The 22,471-nt window shown below is 41.1% G+C and overlaps 2 protein-coding genes and 1 long non-coding RNA gene across 3 annotated transcripts; 2 read left to right on the top strand and 1 right to left on the bottom strand.

The window, feature by feature from the left end:
- Positions 1 to 9,882: 9,882 nt before the first annotated feature.
- LOC147644883 (uncharacterized) lies at positions 9,883 to 11,156 on the bottom strand. The gene is made up of 2 exons (XR_015273157.1): positions 11,060 to 11,156; positions 9,883 to 10,985 (listed from the first exon to the last, which is right to left on the bottom strand). It is a non-coding gene; the product is annotated as an uncharacterized LOC147644883 (long non-coding RNA).
- Positions 11,157 to 15,638: 4,482 nt separating this feature from the next.
- Positions 15,639 to 19,365, top strand: LOC147644882 (uncharacterized). The gene is made up of 7 exons (XM_086839419.1): positions 15,639 to 16,133; positions 16,200 to 16,526; positions 16,592 to 16,709; positions 16,767 to 16,910; positions 16,978 to 17,808; positions 17,880 to 18,608; positions 18,670 to 19,365. Exons 3-5 carry the CDS (start codon positions 16,642 to 16,644, stop codon positions 17,144 to 17,146), a joined length of 381 nt encoding a protein of 126 aa, XP_086695545.1. The 5' UTR covers positions 15,639 to 16,133; positions 16,200 to 16,526; positions 16,592 to 16,641; the 3' UTR covers positions 17,147 to 17,808; positions 17,880 to 18,608; positions 18,670 to 19,365.
- A 1,925-nt stretch (positions 19,366 to 21,290) lies between these two features.
- Positions 21,291 to 22,454, top strand: LOC147644881 (uncharacterized). The gene has a single exon (XM_086839466.1). It carries the CDS (start codon positions 21,291 to 21,293, stop codon positions 22,452 to 22,454), a length of 1,164 nt encoding a protein of 387 aa, XP_086695592.1.
- The last annotated feature ends 17 nt before the right edge of the window (positions 22,455 to 22,471 follow it).

Here is a 22,471-nt window from a genome sequence, read left to right as displayed (position 1 = left end):
AACTAATCGCGTTTTACTGTGCAAGAGACAAAACGTGGGACAACACCAACAACAGCACGGAGCCAACCCATACAACCGGACACGGAGGAATTAGTGGCTAACGAAGGCTGAAGAATCTTTTGGACACCATCCGCCCACGTCATTTCAAAGATATTTGGGTAAAATATAAAATATAATTACCAACGTTTTCAAAAATTTGGTACTTTTACCTGTAGGCATTTATGTATCAAATTTTTAATAGACTGCATTTCGAGCCACCTTCAGTTAACATGAAGTGGATAATATTACTTTATAGACATTTCTTAGAATCCCCTACCATTCCACACATGTTTTGCAGTCGGAGGAGGAGAAATGTTCTCTTCGATGAAAATATCATATCACCACCATCAACAACAACAATGAACATGTTCGCCAGCTCCTCTACTAACACCAACTCCATCGGCTCCACCACCTCCACCAAGTTCGGGCACAGTATAATGCTCGAGCTTGCCAATGTAATAGTATATCTTCCCGATAGGAATAATGCTATCTAAGATATCCTATTACATTTTGCAATACGAAATGCTACACTCTTATAAAAAGGAAGGATGGCAAAGTTGATTTCAATTTAAAACCTATGTCATACCTAGTAATAAAAAATAAATAAAAATATCAATTTTTAAACTAAAAACAAAATTTTATTTTTGAGAAATGGGAATTTGGGATATTTTTTTCCCGCATTTTATTTTACAGAATTTTAAAAATAAAAAAAAAATAATAAATAACATTTTTTAAACTAAAAACCAAATTTTTTTTTTGTGGAAATGTGAACTGGGGATATTTTTTTTTCCAGCATTTTATTTTGCAGAATTTTAATAATTAAAAAATAATTAAATAAAAAATAAAATAAAAATAGTAAAAATTAAAAAAATTAATATAAATAACCATTTTTAAACTAAAAACCAAATTTTATTTTTGGGAAATGTGAATTGGGGATATTTTTTTCCAGCATTTTAGTTTTCAGAATTTTAAAAATTATAAAATAATTAAATAAAAAATACAAAAAAATAAAAATAATAAAAAAAAATAATTTTTGGAAAATAGGAATTGGGAATATTCTTTTCAGCATTTTATTTTTCAGAATTTTAAAAGTTAATCAAAATAAATTAAAATAATAAAATAAAATAAATCAAAAATAATTAATATGAACTGTTATTTTAAGCTCTGTACCATACCTGTTAATACCAGGTCTATTTATCTGATCAGGTTTTACAAACATGTCTGTTTATAAAACTTGTCATTTTATCAGATTAGGTCTTTCAATAATTATATTATATATATTATATATATATATATATATATATATATATATACATATACAGGGGTAGTCAAAAGTATTTACACAAATTCACAATTATTTTCACCGCCAAACTTATTTTTGTTATTATTCTTATATATATATATATACCATTAATAAATTATTTCCCAATAATGAAATAACCACTCCTACCCTTCGAATGTAAAAATATTTTTAAATTCCATTACAATGAACCAAAATTTCTTATCACAATTAAATAAAACTCAAAATGCTTTGAACAAAAAAGGTTCAGAGTTAAAACAATTTAAAACCCGGAATATTATGGGGTTGGAAGAAACATTTAAACCATTAAATGAACTTGATAATAATAATAATAATATTAACAAAAACTTCCTGTGCAATACAGGGGGAGACAATCAAAATAACCAATTTGAATTTAAAAAAGAGAATAGAACTCCGCTTATGAAAAAAAGGAAACTAACACTTTACACTGCAGCTACAAAAAATTCAAAATGCATATAAACCATTGGATAGGAAATTAAAAAGTGATGACGATTATGGGAATTTATTTGGTGGGGATGAGGTGGACGAGAGCCTATTATAAGAAGGGAACACACTCGTTTTACTTTGATAGTTTTTGGAATTTACAACCTCCATTAGAAGTAATAAGATATTTGGGTAAAAACATAAAATATAATTACAATCGTTTCCAAAAATTTGGTACTTTTAACTGTGGTCATTTATGTATCAAATTTTTACTAGAGTGCAATTCAAGCCATGTCCTGCCTAACCTTCACTTTACATGAAGTGGACAATATGACTCGATAGACGTTTCTTAGAATCCCCTCCCATTCCACACATGTTGTGTAGTCGGAGGAGGAGAAATGTTCTCCTCGTTGGGTAAAAAATCAGGGACCTCGTCTAGGAAAAATATCATTCAGCGAAGAACAACCGCCAAGACCAGCCACCAGCCACCAGCTCAACACCAGCCACAACATGAAGATGTTCACCAGCTCCACCGCCACCATCTCCACCGCCTCCACCAGCTCCACCGGCACCATCACCAACTCCACCACCTCCACCACCATCACCAATTTACCCGAAGGGGTAACAGAGGAGGACCTCAATGCCCTGATGAGGGACATTGAACAGGATCCGCTGATGCTTGCCCTTAACAGTTGCGGGGTTAAGGGTAAGCTCAGCTTTAACAAACTCCCCATTAATATGGAGTTTGACATATTTTCAGCTCGACGGGTAGCTGGCAAGTTTGGGCAAAATATAATGCTCGAGCTTGCCAATGTATTGGTCTATCTTCCAGATAGATACAATTCTATTACAGATAGCCTAATTTATTTCTTTCATTCTAAATGCTACACCCTTATCAAAAGGGATGATGGCAATATCGACTTTAATATAAAAAATGTCGAGTAGCTCTTAAAAATTAAATAAATAAATAAACAACAATTTTTAAACTTAAAACACAAACTTTTTATTATTTGGAAATGGGAATTGGGGATCTTTTTTCAGCATTTAAAAAACTAGAAAAGAATATTAAATAAATATAAAAAAAAAATTCAAAATTTTTTATTATTGGGAAATGAAATTGGGTATATTTTTTTCACAATTTTAGTTTAAGCTCTCTTTATCAGGTCAGATATGTTTATCAGATCCGATCAGGTCTTACAACCAGGTCGGTTTATCAGACCTGTTAATACCAGGTCTGTTTATCAGATCAGAACAGGTCGTACAACCAGGTCTGTTTATCAGACCTGTTAATACCAGGTCTGTTTATCAGATCAGATCAGGTCGTACAACCAGGTCTGTTTATCAGACCTGTTAATACCAGGTTTGTTTATCAGATCAGATCAGGTCGTACAACCAGGTCTGTTTATCAGACCTGTTAATACCAGGTCTGATTATCAGATCAGGTCTTACAACCAGGTCTGTTTATTAGCCCTGTTAATACCAGGTCTGATTATTAGATCAGATAATACCAAATATATATATATGTATATATATATATATATATATATATATATATATGATTAATAATTTTTTTCTCAGTACATTCCCAGGCCCAAGACTGAAATAACCACTCTTACTCTTCGAATTTAAATATTTTCAAATTACAACACAATGAACCAAACTATTTTATCACAATTAAATAAAACTCGAAATGCTTTGAAAAAAAAGTTTTCAGAGTTAAAACAATTTAAGACCCAGAATATTACGGGTTTGGAAGAAACATTTAAACCCATAACTGATCCATTAAATGAACTTGTTAATAATAATAATACTAACAAAAATTCCTGTCCAATACAGGAGGAGACATTAAAAATGATCAATTTGAATTTGAAAAAGAGAATAAAATTCCGCTTATGAAAAAAAGGAAACTAACATTTTACACTGCAGCTACAAAAGATTCAAAACCTAAATATTATGTATACAAACCATTGGATTGGAGATTAAAAAGTGATGATGATTATGATAATATTTCTGGTGAAGATGAGGTTGACGAGAACGATCAATTTTATTCTCAGTCAGCTATAGATAATGATTCTTCATTCTCACCACCTGTTCATCACTCACATTAATCATCACATGTGTTATCAAACCAAGAGACTGCTTACACAACTCAAACCTCCCCACATACATCACCATTGATGAGATCTCCACCACCAGTGCTTGAAGAGAGTTCAAAAAATTGTAATGTTAGTGAAATAGCACGAGATCATATTTTGGATACAACATATGGACCATACAAAAATGACTCTGGTCAATTAATGTTGGGGAATAATTAATTAAATGTATCAAATAATTGTTTGATAATGGACAAAACTGGCATCTCACTAGCGGATTATATTCTTTAATATTCCATCATCTTCAAAAAAATTATGATACAGATGATCTGGAGCTATATAGAGAAATTTTACTAAAAACTAATGACTACCGAAGAAATTTTCTACCAAACGGACAAGTGAAAGGAACGAGAGCACTTCAATATTCTCAAATTATCAAACCACTTTTAGCTCATTTACCCTTCACCAAGTCTACACCCAAACGCGATAACGAAAACGTAACCGGGTCTGGTTTCATGACACTTGAGAGAAATAAACCTAATTATGTATACTTAAATGATCCGAATGAGTTAGTGGAACGACTTAAACATTTAATAGCTTCGGAAACAGTTGGAAATACAAATCAAACAAACGAAATTACATCGATAATTCAAGAGCTCCGAGAGGCCAAAATTATAATCTTATTAGTATATATTTTTGTTGCAATATTCAAATGAGATTATACTCATCATGGCCGTTGACAAGTTTGGACGTTATATACATGAAAAGCAGAACACTAATCATTTTAAACGATATGAGAAAATTGAGATGGGACTCTACCTACATAGATGCTGTTGGAAACTGTAATGTACAAAAAAGGCGTATAAGAAATACAGAGGGTAATTTTAATATTTAACGTGAAAAAATGACGGGATTCCCAAAGAAGCTATATTTATGTCCAACAAGGAATATGTCAACAAGTCTGTAAAGAGGCTGAACAAAAACTAAATTTTAGTATTCCTAATGTAAAAACTGCAAATATTGAAGATTGATTAGAGAGACTTGTGGTTGTTGTCTCAATTATTAATGCAAAATGCACTTTTTATTAGTATTAACAAGTTCATTTAATAGATCAGTTATAGGTTTAAATGTTTCTTCCAAACCCGTAATACTCTGGGTCTTAAATTGTTTTAACTCTGAAACCTTTTGTTTTAAAGCATTTCGAGTTTTTTTAATTGTGATAAAATATTTTGGTTCATTGTGATGTAATTTGAAAATATTTAAATTCGAATGCACTGAGAAATAATTTATTAGTCATAAGTATATATACAAAGAGGTGTGGTATTATCAGGTCTGATAAACAGACCTGGTTGTGAGACCTGATCTGATCTGATAAATAGACCTGGTATCAACATATCTGATTAACAGTCCTGGTATTAACAGGCCTGATAAACATACCCGGTTGAAAGACCTGATCTGATCTAATACACAGACCTGGTATTAACAGGTCGGTTTATCAGATCAGGTCTCACAACCAGGTCTGTTTATCAGACTTGTTAATACCAGGTCTGTTTATTAGATCAGATACACTGTAAATACAAATCACGCAAACGAAATTACATCGATAATTGAAGAGCTCCGAGAGGCCAAAATTATAATCTAATTAGTATATATTTATGTTGTAATATTCAAATGAGATTATACTCATCTTTACCGTTCACAAGTTTGGACGTTATATTCATGAAAAGCAGAACACTAATAATTTAAAACGATATGAGAAAACTGAGACGGGACTCTAGATACTGATGGAAACTTTAATATACAAACAAGGAGTATGAAAAATGGTGGCTTCCCAAAAGAAACCGCAGACATCGTCATCAAAGAATATGTTGATAAAGCTATTCATGAGTTGAGAGTATCGTTAACTTCATTGATTACAAAATTTCAAGAAGACAAATTTGATGGTCTTGCGGCAATCGATACTGATACAGAGGGTAATTTTAATATTCAACGTGTAAAAATTACGGGATTCCCAAAGAAGCTATAGATATAGCCAACAAGGAGTATGTCGACAAGTCTGTAAAGATGCTGAGGGATTCTATTATTTCACATCAACAAGATTTAATTGTTAGTATTCCTGGTGAGAAAACTGCAGATATTGAAGATCGATTAGAGAGACTTGAGGTTGTTGTCTCAACTATTATTGAATAAATAACATTTTCTAAATAATTTGATAGTCTTTTATCTGATAATGAGTGGGCGAGGAATTATTAATGAATTACACGCTCCTGCGCGCAAACATTTTCTACGTCGGAGGGTTATAACAAAGAGAATAAATTCGTTATGGCAGGCTGATCTGGTGAAAATGGGAAAGTAATCCGCCTCGAATAATGGATATCGCTTCATACTAAGAGTAATTGACACATTCTCGAAATTTGCGTGTGGTGAAGCATTTAAATCTTATGCTGCAAAACATGTTGTTGAAGCAATGGAGAAAATATTTAAATCTGGGCGTGGAGTACCTAAGTATCTACAAATAGATGATGGAAAAGAGTTTTTTAACGAACAATTTCAGTCTTTGATGAATTGTCATCAAATAAATCATTATTTAACATTTAGTACTTTAAAGGCTTCAATTGTTGAGAGATTCAACAGAACATTAAAAGAACTTATGTGGAAGGAGTTGTCTTACAATGGGAACTATAAGTGGGTTGATATCTACAACAAGTTAATTAACTTTTACAATAACACAATACACAGGACTATAAAAATGGCTCTTATCGATGTGATCGCTGAAAATGAGAAACACATCTTGGGAACGGTATACAATAATATAAAATTTTTTAGCAAACTGAAAATTGGTGCCAATATTCGAATTTAAAAATACAAGTGAGTATTTGAGAAATCGTACAGTCCTAATTGAAATGTTGCAATTTTTAGGATATACAAAGTTCAAAATTCAAATTCAACAACATATCTATTAGAAGATATAAATGGAAATCCTTTTAAGAGTGAAATAACTAGATTTCCCAATACCTACCTAGTTGAGAAGCTACTTAAGGGCTTACATACAGTTAGAATTAAAAAAAAACCAATTTTGTTTTATTTCATTTTCTTAATGTAAATATATTTAAGAATATACACAGAAAGTTTCATTTTGTTCCGGTGAATATTTCCTAAGTTATAAGTAAATTCGAAAAGGCACTCTTCAGAGTGTTATATGAAAAGTACTCCTACGTAAAGTGCAGTCCAAACTTTAAACGTGTTTTTCATAAAATGGTGTTTTCAAAGTCGGTGACAAACATTTTCCGAAAACGGCTATCCCGATTAGTCTCAAATTTTAACACGACCTTCTTAAATATATTTTCTAGAGATTAATCGAAGATTTTTTCTTTCCAATAAATATTTAAATTTTTTATAAACAATTTAAGGCGGAAATTTCGGCGAAAAATCGATTTTTTTTTCAAAACTGCAATTTTGTCAAAAAAAAATATTTTGCTTATTCCTTCGATCAATTACTAGATTTAACATTACTCTAACGAAATGTGTTTGGACTTTTAATTTCGGATAATCCAGTTCCGGCATATAGTGGTCAACGCGAAACGCCTTTTTTAAGAGGTGCTCCCGGAGATCAGGTGTAACTATTTTTTTTACTAGGTCTAAATCTTAAATAAATACAGTTAAAAGATAATAGATTATGTGTATACATTTTTGGATCAATAAGTTAATAAGTTTCTCCACAAAACACTCTAAAAAATTCACTTATTTTGGCCCTCTAACTGTATGTAACCCCTTAAAAGAGAAGGAAAAAGATCTCTTGTACGTTGGTTAGGTTTCCCGAAAACCGACGACAGTCTGAAGTTTTGTAATGATATGAAGGCACAAGCAGTTTTATGTTTTTCTTTGGATATTTATTTTTATTTTTTGTTTCAATTTTAATATCATCTTATTATTATATACACATTAGATTTAGTTTATTTTAAATCTTAAAATAGTTATGTTTAAATAAATTATTATACTATAAATAAAAAATTATGTTTTTGTCTAAAAACAATTTTCGGATCTCTCATGTTATCCATTGAAATATAATGGAAAATTAAATTTTCGTCGAATTTTTTAAGCGCACTTTCAGTATCATCTTTTTTTTTTGAGAGTTACTCTCTCATCCTCATTATTTGGGGTGTTTTCCAGAGCAGACATTCGGCTAAGCTAAACCCTAATACCCCTACGAACTGTTTTATAATGTCCTATTGCTAGAATGGAAATTTTATCATCACCTATTACTCTTTTGTCATCCTTATTATCTACTAAACATGTACATTCTATGACTTTCTTGTTGTCCTGTGAACAAACAATTTTTGTAATTATTCATTTTTTTGTAATTTATTATTATCTTTTCTAAACAACTTCGTTTCACTCCCTAATTTTTCTTCACACATTTTTCAGGCTCTCTACCTATACCCGCTGCTGTGTAAGTTTTAGAGCGAACACCCACAAACTCTGTCATTGACCTACCCTGCAGTTCATTTTTGAAGAACCCTAAGCGCTTCTTATTACTCTGCTGGATATTATATAGCAACAAAGCAACATCTTCACGAATGTCATTATATAAATTCTCAGTTTTAATAGAGTAGATAAATGAATTTGTATCCATATAGTTTAATTTAAGTGAAATTTCAATTTCATATATGAATAGTAAAAATCATACATCTTCCATTTGGATAACTCCAACACTACAAAACCAAAGATGTATAAGTATAAGATTAGTAACGCCATACGATTTTTTTGCACACGATTTTTTCGTGCTGGCTTTTGAACTGGCTCCAGGCTCTCTCGCACTTCGTTCAAAAGCCAGCGAGAGAGCGCTCTAGAGCCAGCCGCTCTCGTGCTGGCTTAGCCGCTCTCGTGCTGGCTCTAGACTCTAGAGTCTAGAGCCAGCAGCACTCTCACGCATACAGCAGTGTTTTCGTGATGGCTCTAGAGCCAGCAGCTCTCTCATACGCATACAGCAACATGGCGTGCCTCAAAATACCGATTTCGCGGTTGAATTTATTACAAATTTGTACATTTATTTTATTTTATTTTTATAATTTATGTATATATTTATATTGGGCAATTCTCCAGAAAGGTCCACCGCGGCCAAAAACTTAAAATTGCTTAAAAACGAGTATTTTTAACATGATTATAAAAAAAATTGGTCAGGATGATCAAGACTAAGAGAATTTTTCATTTTTTAAAATAAGTTTCAAAAAAATCGATGTCAAACACGCGCAAATGCAAAAAATGTTGTTTTTATCAAAAAAATTGCATGTTTTGTTTTGATGTCAATCTATTAAACAAAGGGATTTTGCTTTGACTTTTGCTTTCTAATATCACATAGAAAACCCAAAGAGTAAATAAGAAGTGGAAAAGGACATATGCGATCATCAATATTCGTACAATTTTAGTTTGAATTATCGCTTTCCAAACTGTCGCGTGCGACCGGGACTAAAATTGAATTTAAAAAATAACTACTTAATATTTTAAAATCAAACAAAACAAATTATGAAGAGAATTCATTGCGTAATTCATTAAAATTTATTTTACTAAAATTTTTCATCACGTTTCGCTGAAATCAGAGCTTAAACTTGTTTTTTGCAAATGTAACTTCTATTTTTGTCGCGTGCGAAAGCAGTATATTTTAGTGAATATCTTGAAAACAAACAAGGGTTAAAACCTTAGCACCAATTATAGTGCTAACCAAGAGCTATACGTTTCAATTTTTATAAAATTAAAATAAAGTCTTGGCACATGTGTTTTTTTAGTTTGAATGCGTACGAAGGTCGCATTCGACACCAGAGAATTGCCCATATATATATAAATAAATATTATTTCTAAGTCAATTGAATTGAATAATTATAAATACATATATAAATATGAATTTAAATGGTATTTTTTTGTTATTATAATAATAATATTTAATATATGTATATATTTAATAATTCAAATATATAATATACATACATATTTAAATATTGGAATTAAACGAATTATTTTTATTTTTTGCATTACATATAAAAATAATATAATTAAAAATAAAGAAAAAAAGAACAATATAAAGGGACTCAAGCACTTTAAAAATGTAAACAAACTAAAATCAAAACAAACAAACACATCGATATGCACATGTATACATCAGCTGTTTTTGCTGCCGTTCTCGTCCCCCTCTCTACCTAACAAGCGGTCTTCAGCCAAAATATAAAATTTTAATTTTTCGTCGTTGGGCATGCGAACAGAAGCACACACATATTCACGCACACATGCGCACTTTTTTGTTCTGTGTTTACTCATACATGCAAACGCATTCTATTTTTAGATATTTACGCTCTCAACTTTGTGAGAGCAAGGAGAGCGCCATTGTCGTTTGAATCAAAAAATTAGCCTCATATTGCAAAACGAATGTATGGCCGTGAGGCATCTTATAAGTTATAAAGTCTTTGACAAAACCCAGGTATGTTAGCTTATCACAAACGTTATGAAGTCTATTCATTTGAATTGCATACATGTTTTCACTAAACTTTGTTGCACTATTGGGCCTGGCACATAATCTAGGACGCCCACCTTCGGGACCCACAGGGGGGGCTTTCCATTTTGTTACTAGGCGAATGTCCTTTAAGCTATTTTTCATTGTCTTGCCATAGGCAATGTTATTCAAAATCTTAAAAAAGTTTCTCAAAATTATTCTTAGTCCTATGCTCTGTGTTAAGATATATATAACTCGAGGAAACTATGTACCTTTTTGAGCTCTAAGCCATTATCTATACACTGCTTTAAAGTTTTATAGAGTACTAGGCAACCTAGCGAAATTCGTTTCGCCACCAGATGGCTTCATGTTATGTAACTTTTCGTTAGATGATAAAAAATGAAGAAATTTTTTTTATATTTGTTTTTATGTTTGAAAAGTAATGAAGCCACTTTAATTTGTTCACTTGAGCAGCACAATCCCGCCGTTTCTCTTTTGAACTTTATCGCATTGCAATATCGGCATATAGTAGTAGTAGTTCTCCGTTGATCCCAATGATCTTCGTGTCTCACGCGTTTTCCCAATAGGGCCATCCTATTATTATATTTTGTCTTTCTTCGTTTTGGTTCTGTGAATAAACGTCATCCTTTTGGACTATAACCTCAAATGCACGATCCACATAATTAACGCATTTCAACTTACCACCTTAAAGACAAACCTACACTTTATTTTGTTTCCAATTGAAATGTTAGGAAACGACTACTTGATAATTTGGTTTGTAGTAAACGCAATATATCAGTGATGGCTATCCCGCTGTTCTGTCGAATGGGATAAAAAGTACTCCTGGCTCTAGGCTACCTCCCTACCAATTTTCACCCAGATCGGTCAAGCCGTTTCCATGTTATGTTAAGACAATGGAAAACGGGTTTATTTTTATATATAAAGATGCTATTAATTTTGGTGTCTTTTATGTTTTTGTGTTCGTCTTGAAGTGAGTATGGATATTTCAAGTCTACCCCTAAAATATATCCCTACTCACTTTCCTCACAAATAGAATTAATATTAAACATTTCCATTTGTGGTTAAATCAACCATTTCAAAATTCAAAATTTCCATAAGGGAGTGTCTCTGACAATGCCCATCCATATAAATTATTAGCATCCACATACATTAAATATTCTGACTCCTCACCCGGGTCAAAATCTTCAAGATATTTGTGGCTTGCTTTGGTATATCTATGACTACTTTAAACCCCTCGAACTCCAGACTGAATATATGTAATCATATCAATATCAGTCAGTAATTCGAGGGATATTCCTGTAGTTTGCAAAATCGCATCCCATTACAAGCCCGGAGTTTTATAATAATGGGCAGAATCTAGTTGATAGATATTTGAACAAATAGCTCTGAAAAACGTCTGTAAGCAACAAAACATCTGTTTCTAAATAGAGTTCCAAAGAATATCTAAGTATTTGACACTTTAAGTGACTTAAGAAGATAATCAGCTTCAGAGCATTTGGAGTCTGTTAATTTACTATAAAACATTTCCCGAGGTGGGAGAGAGGTTTCTAATCATTTTTTATCAGAATCAAAGTATTCATATGGGAATACACCTTTCCTACGAAGTAGGGTGAAATCTTTTACATTGATATGGAAATATATAATTCCTTATTCAAAGGAATTATTTTAATTTCTCTCTCAATCTCCCTGAGTTACCCTATATAAGTGTGAATCTTATTTAAAGAGATTCTGGAAGAAAACAGGTATAAAATCTCCTGTCTAATATTTAAGGTTGCACTCACTATGTGCTGCACCTCGAAATTGCCCTTTCAAATGGCAGTGATCCCTGACTATATCGCTACCTAAATTTCCCTTACATATATGACACTTATGGGCCTCGTCAAAATCATACGAATCGTGTGCACTCCTTTGGAGTGGTATTACCTAAGTCATGTGGTTTTGGTATATAGCGGACAAATCGGAATGTTAAACTATCTACAAAAATGCGCCCGACATTTAATCCGGTCTTAGATAATCAGTTTTCTCAAGAAGGGTCCAATGAACATTTGTTATAATAGGCAAGGGCTAACGGGACATGCTTATTTACTAATTGAGTTTTTTCACTTACATCTATCGTTGTGGGCGCAAGAATGCATTTGAAGTCTGCATACACAGCGAAGGGCACCTGCAGCTGACGGTGGACATTCTTGGAGTTGAGTTCATTTTCCCCTTCCTTCAGTTGTTGGCTCAAAACGTTGGCAGATCTATCAGTATGCCGCTGAGTCCTTTCCTCACTCGTTGAAAACGATAAGCACTTGTTGCAGAACCATCGCCTATTTCCATTTTTCCTAATTGTGAAGATAGAAGGCTGAAATTTAATAATTAAAAATTGAGTTACTTAATTGTCATCATAACATCTATATATATAAAAATGCGCTGTTCGTGTCTACTTCCTTTATAGACTTGAAAAGTTCTGAACCGTTTAAGCCCAAATTTTTAGAGAACATGCGTTGGGGTTCCAGCTCGGTTATTGTCTACTTTTGATGTTGATAGCTTATCTGCGTTTGCGAATATATCAGTTTTTTTCGCGTTTCCCCGTGCCCCTACTGCTGCGCCCTCTACAGGCATCCAGCTGAATCGAAGCATTTCCTGTCAAACATCCCAAAAATATTGAAAGAAGAAATTGGAGATTAAAATTTTATTTTTTTTTGTTCAGTTTCACTAAGAAACGAAGTCATGCCACCCAAGAAGTCGAGTTTGGGTCGTCGTACTCGCAATACAGAAGCAAAAAGACGTAAGATTACGAATATGACTGACGAAGAGCGTCCATCCGAGAGACTGAGCGGCTGAGAGCAATGCAGATGCACAACGAGGAATCAGCAGAAAGACGAGCAGATAGGCTTAAAAGGAAACGATTGAGAATTAGGCAGTCGTTCTTCAGTTCTGCAGCAATCGATTTGATTCACTCTAAAAAAAATGAACGCGACAGGGCAAGGGTAGCTGAAGCCCGTTTAAAGCTTGCAGAAGATCAAAATCTTCAATACAATCGTCTTGCATTCCGATATAATACAGCTGTTGATTATAGCTCGAATCGCAATGTCGTTATTGGCCGGATGCATCAGGTGTGCACATACTGTCAGGCTCTCAAATTCAAAAACGAACCAAAAGGATTGTGTTGCGCTTTCGGGAAAGTGAAATTGCCTCAACTTGAAGCACCACCAAAGCCTCTGCACTCTCCATTCGCTGGATCTACTGCTGAATCGAAGCATTTCCTGTCGAACATTAGGAAATACAACTCTTGCTTTGAAATGACGTCATTTGGTGCGGAAATTATAAATGCGCAATTCATGCCAACTTCTAAAATCAAAGGACAAATCTATCACAAAGCAGGTTCCCTTCTTCCGTTCCTAGACAGCGAACACAAATTTCTTCAAATGTACTTCATTGGTGATGATGGAGATGAAGTAGATGCACGTTATGGAATCAATACCTCGCTGAAGAGGTACATTATTTCGCAGCTACAGAAGCTTTTTCACTTTCATTTCAAGCTTTAATGACTATTGATTATTATTTTGTTGCATCTTAAATTTAACACAGTAACAAATATAATTATAAGGCGCCAACTCGTCCACGGCGTGAACGTGGCCTCAGCCAGGGATGCGCTTGCGCCAAGGCTGCCTTTTATCGGGGACCGACAACGTTTGCGGAGGAAATTGGCCGCAAATTGGCCACGATTGGCTAACAAAAATTTTTCCCTCACTTTCACCTAGTATCCCTGTTGGAGCTCCAAGAGAAATAGCCTAGGGTCGGGGTTCAAAAAAAAATGAGAGCTTACAAATGGGTTTCTTCCCCGTTCCCCTATTGGTCGCAGCGCATGGGTTGCACCAATCCCGGACCCAGGATACGATCAACCGGAGGGCGAGACAAACACACTAATATCTTACACCTAACAATAACTAACTAATTTTTTTATATTCCATCTCGCTCTGGTTTGGCGCCGGTTAGTAAGAGGTGCCGGCGGCAGCTGCCTGGGCAGGAACTACTATGCAATCCGCCTTTTAAATCGTCCCATCCGGAACGGACTCACCGGATGGCAGCAGCTGATGGGAATCTCCTGCAGTGACTCGGCCGGCTGCTCTGGGTGGCGGTCCTGTGTTGCGGCGGCGGCTAGGCGGATCTGGGGGTTGTCTTTGGGCTGCGGCGACGGCTCCGACGTTTGCTTGGGCCGGCGGTCCTGGGTTGCGGCAACTCTGGCCGGTGGACTTGTGTTGCAGCAGCTCTGGCCGGTGGACTTGGGTTGCGTTGGGCCGGTGGTCCTTCTGGCCGCGGCGGATTCAGCGACGCGGTGGCCAGCAGCTCTGACGACGGCTCCAGGAAAACGGCACTGGGTGACTCTGAGGCGACGGCTCAGGCAACGGCACTGGGTGGCTCTAAGGCGACGGCTCAGGCAACGGCACTGGGTGGCTCAGGTGGCGCTACACGAGGCAGCGGCACTGGGCGGCGATCGGTCACGTCGTCCACCTCGATTCCGGGATCACGTTTTTCTTTTCGACTTTAACCGCTCAAAAATCCCTCGCACACGTTATGCATCCAGATTTTTTTCTCTCCTTTATGTTCCTCTCGCACCTCCCTTTATAGCCCGGTTCCTTTCCTCCGTTCCAGACTCCAGCCGTTACTTTTTCATTGCCCTTGCCGAGAGAAAGGGCAAGAACCCTTTCTCTTAGGCCGCATTCGAACTTCCCGGTTCGCTCATTTTCCTCGCCCCTGGCATCTTCGAACAAATTCCCGAACCTGCAGCACCATTCCGGGCCAGTAGAACTGCCGCCGAAGGATCTCCAGTGTCTTCCCTATTCCGCCGTGAGCTGCCTTTGGGTCCGTATGGGCTCGCTCTACCAGGCTGTGGGTCAGACTCGGCGGTATCCAAAACTTCCACGCTGATTTGTCCACCTCTTCATCCAAAGTTGCCGGTTCGCTTGAAGATGAGCCCGTCCTCAATCCTAAGATCCGATAAGTTATCCTCGTTTCCCAGGATCTCATGGACTAACTCCTGGTACTCATTTCCAGCAAATTCGGTGGTCTCAAAACCCAGCAACTCTGTCAGGTCCACCGAAATCTCCTCCACGCATCGCGAAAGCGTGTCTGCCACCACGTCCTCGCTGCCTTTCCGGTGTTCTATGGTAAAGTTGAACCCCTGGAGCTGCAGAGACCACCTGGCCAGGCGTCCCGACAGATCTTTCATGGACATCAACCACTTCAAGCTGGCGTGATCCGTGATGCACGTAAACGGCATGCCTTCCACGTATGGTCGGAACTTCCGGATCGCCAGGAGGGCTGCCAGGCACTCTTTCTCGGTGACGGTGTAATTCACCTGGTGCTTATTCATCTTCGCCGAGAAGAATGCTATCGGCTGTTCCTGCTTGTCCTCGTTCTTTTGAAAAAGAACGGCTCCAACTCCGATGTGTGAAGCGTCACACTGAATATAAAAGTGCATCTTGAAATCGGCGTGCACCAGGACTGGTGCCGTGGTTACCGCCATCTTCAAGGCTTCAACCGCCAGCTGCGCTTCCGGACTCAATGAAAACTTGTTCCCAGTTTTCTTGAGGGATTCAGTCAACGCTGCTAGCGTTGCGAAGTTTCGAACGAATCTCCGATACCAGCCTGTTGTTCCCAGGAATGCGGCCACCTCCTTCATCGACCTCGGCTCCGGCATCCTCCTGATTGCCGCCACTCTACCGGGATCCATGCTCAGACGACCTCCACCCACTACGAAACCCAAGTAAGTCAAAGATTTGAAGCAGAATTTAGATTTATTCATGCCGATGGTTAATCCTGCTTTCCTTAGGCATTCGGCGACTCGTCGTAGGTATCGGAAGTGCGTCTCGATGTCCAGGGTCAGAATGAGCAGATCGTCCAAGTATACAAATACGTTGGATCGGATCTCGGCTGGGATTACTCGATCCATGAAATTCACCAGCCTCTGTGCCGCATTACAGAGCCCGAAAGGCATCACCCTGAATTGGTAGAGAGGCCGACCAGGAACTGTGAACGCCGTCAACTTCTTGCTCTTCTCGTCCAGTTCGATCTGCCAGAACGCAAATTTCAAATCCACGCTGAAGATGAAATGCGTTTGATCGACTCTGGACAGGATTCCATCGATACTAGGCAAGGCGTAAGCGTCCTTGACGGTCACGTCATTTAGTTTCCTGGCGTCTAAACAGAATCTATCCTTTCCAGGCTTCGACACCACCGTCGTCCGGTTGCTCCAAGGGCTCTTGCTCTCCTCGATGACTCCCAGGGCTAGCATCTTGTCGACTTCGTCCTCGACTACCTTTTGCTTCGCTGGAGACATCGGGTAGGGTCGGTCTTTGAAAATTTTGGCGCCTTAATAATGTCCAGGATTCGGGGTCAGTCTTTTCCTCGTCGTCATCTTCCTGGTCGGCGTAGTGCTCTATCTCCCTGGCATGTACTTCTTCGGCCTTCTTCACCCCTTGAACCGGGATATCTCCAACTACGGCCAGAGCCAGGTCAAACGCCTGCCAAAGTCGACGCCGAGGTATGCCGCCTGTTCCAGATAAGAGCACAGATAGAATAAATGTTTTCTACCCTTCCCTACTCCACAGTTACCTATATCCGGCCGATGATCGACCGATCCTCTCCGGCGGCAATTCGCACCACCGAGAAGTACCTCTGTACCGGCATACCCATCGCGTCCACCAGTTCCCTGCAGCCTTTTCCGAGCAGACTGACGCTCGCCCCGGTGTCCAACAAACCAGTCAGCTGCTGGCCTGAGATTTTTACTCGGGCGAACGGTCTGGGATCCTGGGTGCCGCCTCGCTTGACGGCCGCGACGACTTCTCGGCGCTTCCACTGGCGTTTCCGGAACCGATCTCGTGCCTTTCGCACCGTCCGGGAGACCTCACGCATGCCGCTCAGCTGATGCTCCTCGAAGATACGGTTCCTGACCTCTAAATACTGTCGCATGCGCTCTTCATCTAAGTATCTTAAATTATTTTTAGAATTATCCTTAACGCCTATATTGTTATTATTAGGGTCTCCTACTGCGTGGAATTCCGCGTTGGGCGAGCCCCTTCCGCTCTGGGATCGCCCCGCCGTCCGTTTCCCATACAATTCGGGCACTTCGGAGCGACGGTGTCGGCCTTTCCGCAACGGAAACAAAAAACTTTTTTCAGCTCCTGCCCGCAATCCCGAAAACCGGGGTCCATGGCTCCACAATTCCAGCAGCCAGCCCGGAAAGGATTTCGAGGCCGCTCCTGGACTTCCTGCACTTGCAGTGGTTGCTCGTCTCATCCTCCTCTGGCTCTGGAGCAAACGCCTCACTGACTCGGTTCCGTTCCGCTCCTTGGTAGCGCGTTGGTGATGGGAATTGGGCCCGAGTTCTGCGTCCGAAGGTGCGCTCCACCTCGAGGCTCTCCTGCCGCAGCTTATCCACAGTGAGTAGCTCCATCGCATACATGAAGCGAGCGATCCCTTCTCTTAAACCCTTTTTCATCACCTTAACCAGGTGACACTCCGGCATCGGCTTCCTCAGGCGAGAAGCAAGGCTTTGCATCGCATGCAGATAATCATCTACGCTCACCCCTGGTTGCTGCTCCCGCTGCAGTAGCTGATGCATCCTCTGATGCTCCGTCTCGTGGCTCTGGAACCGATCTAGCAGCGCTCGGCGTAGCTGATGCCAGCTGTCCAGTCGGTGCTGCTGCACGTGGATCCAAAACCACTCCAGGGCCCTACCCGTTAGCAAAGTGTGGAAATTTCTCATCACCTCGGCCCACGAGCAACGCGATTGCCTTTGCAGGTACTCCAAGCGAAACAGGAAGCCTTCGATGTGGCTCCGCTAGTCCTCACCGCTAAACGAGACGTTCCACCTATCCACCCTTGTGACCTGGGAACTGACTCCTGCATCCCAGTTGACGTACGTCCGTTCGTCACGGATTCCGCCGGCTCGTCGGTCCTCGACACGCCAGTTCCGACCAACGCTGTCATCCCGACGCGTCTCCTCAACCTCGGTGGAACCGTCGGGGCTGAATGAGTAGATCTCGACTGGATCTGGCGCCCTCCGGCTTCGGTGGAACTCGTGGCGTAGGCCTCGTTGCATGACCGGCGGACGTCTGTCCATGCCTGGTTACCGCTCCGCGGGCGTCGTGCACGGGCTCCCTCGCTCGTCCAAACTGCTGTGGGCGCTGTTGTTGTCCTGTTGCTGTCGACTGCTGCTGCTGACTCTCGATCCCTCCAGGTAAGTGCTGCTGCTTTGTGGCGGGTCTCAAAACTTCATTAATCAGCTTCATCATTTCCAGAAACCCGGCCCGCATCTCGTCCCGCAAGCTCTGGCTGATCCCATCTTCTTGGGTCTTGCGGTATGTTTCCGCCGCCTGAGCCATGGCGAGGTTCACCGCCGACTTGGCTGTGGAATATACGGGCGGATCCTGGAAATGTACTGCCCACTGAGCGGGATCCATTTCCATCAGATGGTCAGCTGTGGCCCCGATCGCCTCGAAGTCTAGCAATTTTGTCTTTGTTTGCTCTCCCGGCTCCTCCAGCTATTGGTCTTGCCACCGAGAAATTGGTGTCCTCGGCAACCCCATAGAGGCCCGGGGCGGCGCGTGCCCGACAGGGCTGGGCTGAAGGACCCTTCGACCTGAGCTCTTAATTATTTCTCCTATCCCTGTCCATAATCCAATTCTTTAATTCCTAACTTTATTCACAAAATAAATAAATATGTAAGTGTCGCGGAACGGATAAGCTAACCCGCTAGAATATCGATAGTCAGTCAAGTTTGAATTACGCGCCACTAAGGCGAACCTTCGTTAAGTATGTATTCGGTATTTGAACTATGTTTGTAATTGACCACACTGTTTATGGCCGGAAAGCGGCGATCCCAGCAGAGAAGGGAGGAGATACTGCGGTATGTAAAAAGGAAAAGGTTGAGGTTATAGTCTAAGTTTGTACTACCCCTCAACAGAATAAAACGCCTCATAAGCTCATTACCACACTTCAAGTCCGCGTGTTGGATACGCTACAGGATCTGGTATTTCTTGTTTCGGTGGAGCAAAGGTGTTAGATGGCAACTCCCGGGATTTGGATCGGCGTCATTTCTTTTATTCGCATTCTTTGAGTTCGCTTCTTAATTCGCATTAGAGCCAGAACTCTAACGGCATTTGGTAAACACGTACGGAGTTAAACGCGTGATATGCCGACGACACATTCGCCCAGACGGAGCCCCAGACTTAATCAACCTGAGGTTACCGCAGCTACGACCACATCTGCAGCATCCGGCACACCGGCCGGCTTGGCGTATGCAGACGGTGACCCACAGCGGCCACGGACTCCAGAGGAAGGAGTCGGGGTAAAACGCACGACTGGACCTGCCCAAGCGGAAGCGCTGGGACAGGATGTGGACCCCACGACTTCACATATTGCGAAGCTTATGGCAAGGATCGCAAATCTAGAGAAGGAGCTCCAACAGGCAAGGGCAAATGAAGGACTTGCGGCGCCCGCCAGGAATCCCATTAGGAACGGGTCGAGTGGCGTCGGAGTGAGCGGTGCGGCGAATACACCGCTAGGAGAGAATGGTAAGGCAGGTCTTGAGTGAAAATCTGCCAACGGGACCACTAGGGTCAGTGATGCCATCTTATGATGAACAGTTGCCGGCACAATTGAGTGCAAATCTGCCGCCACAATTGAGTGGAAGTGTGCCGCCATATTTGAGTGGTAATGCGGCAATAGGGCAACGAGTCACACGGACAGACTGTACAACTGTAAGCTACTCGCCGCCATGTTGCGTGACGGCCACGGTGCAGCCAGAACGAGGTTATGTTCACGCACCACGGGAGCCACAACGCAGATTCGCTGTACCCACGCCATCACCCGGATCTTATGGAACAGCGGGTGTGGCCAATGAATGGACGCCACGCAGATTGCCTGATCTTCCAGAGTTCGAAGGTCAGCCAGAGGAATGGCCAATATTCCAGTGCGCGTTCTTGGAGACGACGGCGGCGAATCAGTGTACAGCATTGGAAAATAACCAAAGGCTAGTGAAGGCATTGAAGGGTGAAGCGAGGACGGCAGTCAAGTCACTGCTTATTCATCCTAACAACGTACAGGCCGTAATGGAACAGCTTCGCTTTCGCTATGGGCGTCCGGAGCAATTGATCCGGAGCCAGCTGGAGAGCGTGCGGGAGCTACAGCCAATTCAGGAGCACAACATAGGCAGGATTGTATCGTTCGCCACGAGGGTGAGCAATCTTGCAGCGTTTCTGCAGTCAACCGAAAGCGGCGACCAGCATATAGGAAATCCCACCCTGATGGAGGAGCTGATCGCCAAGTTGCCCCTAAGTAAAAGGTTGGACTGGGCCAGATACGCGGTCGCTATGGAACCATACCCGACGATAGTGCACCTAAGTGAATGGCTAAACGAGCTCGCTAAGCTGGTGTGCACCATTACGGACGTGAGCAGTAAAACCCCAAAGCGAAGGGTGTTACATGCAAACACGAATCTGGAGCTTCCGATGCATGGTGAGCATCAGGAAGACATGGAACAGAAGGGGTATAATGACCACCCCAGAGGTTGCCTCATGTGTGAAGGGCAACACGCCATCAAGGATTGCAAGGAATTCAACAACGCCCCTGTCAGGACGCGATTGGAGTTCGCCAAGAAGCGGCGGATCTGTTTCGCGTGCCTTGAAACCGGGCACATGGTACGGTTCTGCAAGAGGAGCCGAAGTGCAACGTCTACGGATGCCAGAGGAAGCATCACTACTTGCTGCATGACGAAGCCTATAGCCCCAGACGGTCACAACAGTCAGACGGTGGCCACAGGAGGGAGCTACGGAGCAACCACAGACGGGAGCCACAAGAGGTCATCAGCCAACGCAAGCGGATGCCGCAGTCAGCGGATCCAACAGTGAGTAACATTTCCATGGCCCAAGCAACAAGCCTGAGCGCTGGGCGCATGGAAAATGAGAATCAAAGCGGCCAGGAGATGCCGCATCGAAACCTTAGTTGTGTCGATTCGGAAGGAAGCCACCTGCTGTTCCAAGTTCTGCCCGTGACGCTGTACGGGGAGAAGCAACAGGTGGACACGTACGCACTGCTCGACGAGGGATCGTCTGTGACACTCATAGACGACGAGCTCGTCCGAAGCCTACACCTAAAGGGTGAGAGTCGACAACTAAACGTGCAGTGGTTTGGCGGTAAGTCCGCCAGAGAGAGTCCTACGAAGAGGGTTAGCCTGCAGATCAGTGCAGCGGCCAAACCGAAGCTGCACGGTTTAAGGAACGTGTACGCAGTAAGCAACCTGAGTCTTCCGATGCAGAGTTTACGTCGGGAAGATGTCAAGACGGCAAGGGCGAGCGCACGCCTACCAGTGAAGCCGTACAACAATGCAGCGCCAAGGATCCTTATTGGACTGGATCACGCGCACCTAGGAATTCCCCTGCAGACCAGAAGGTTCGGCGCAGGAGGACCATACGCAGCAGCTACCAAATTAGAATGGGTAGTATATGGACCAGTGAGATGCCAAGTGAGTCCACTGACGGAGAGATCGTGCCTACTAGCCGTTACCCAGGATGACGCTCTGCAGAAGATGGACAGCGATTATTTCGAAATAGAGAACTTCGGAGTGAAGCCAACGCCACCGGTCGCAGCCAGCGACGATGAACGGGCCCTGGGCATCTTGGAGCGGACGACTAAACGGATAGGTCAAGGATACCAGACTGGGCTGCTATGGAAGGATGACGAGATGAGACTGCCAGACAGTTACAACATGGCATTACGGCGACTCGTCAGCATCGAATGGAAAATGAAGCGCGACGCGAACTTCGCGCAGGCCTACAATGCGATCATGGATGACTACGTCACGAAGGGATACGCACGACGACTAGAGCAGCAGGAGGTCACTTATGGTAACCGTGACAAGTTGTGGTACCTGCCGCACTTCGCGGTCGAAAACCCAAAGAAGCCTGGGAAGATCCGTCTAGTTTTCGATGCAGCAGCCAAAGCGAACGGCGTATCCCTGAATTCAGCACTACTGAAAAGCCCCCAAAACTACAAATCTACTCCCGGCTGTCCACTTCCACTTTAGGGAAGGAGCCGTGGGAG

The sequence above is a fragment of the Drosophila serrata genome, unplaced genomic scaffold (assembly GCF_035046125.1).
Source record: "Drosophila serrata isolate PLE 108 unplaced genomic scaffold, ASM3504612v1 contig_74, whole genome shotgun sequence".
NCBI lineage: Eukaryota > Metazoa > Arthropoda > Insecta > Diptera > Drosophilidae > Drosophila > Drosophila serrata.
This window is presented reverse-complemented; position numbering and strand designations above follow the sequence as displayed.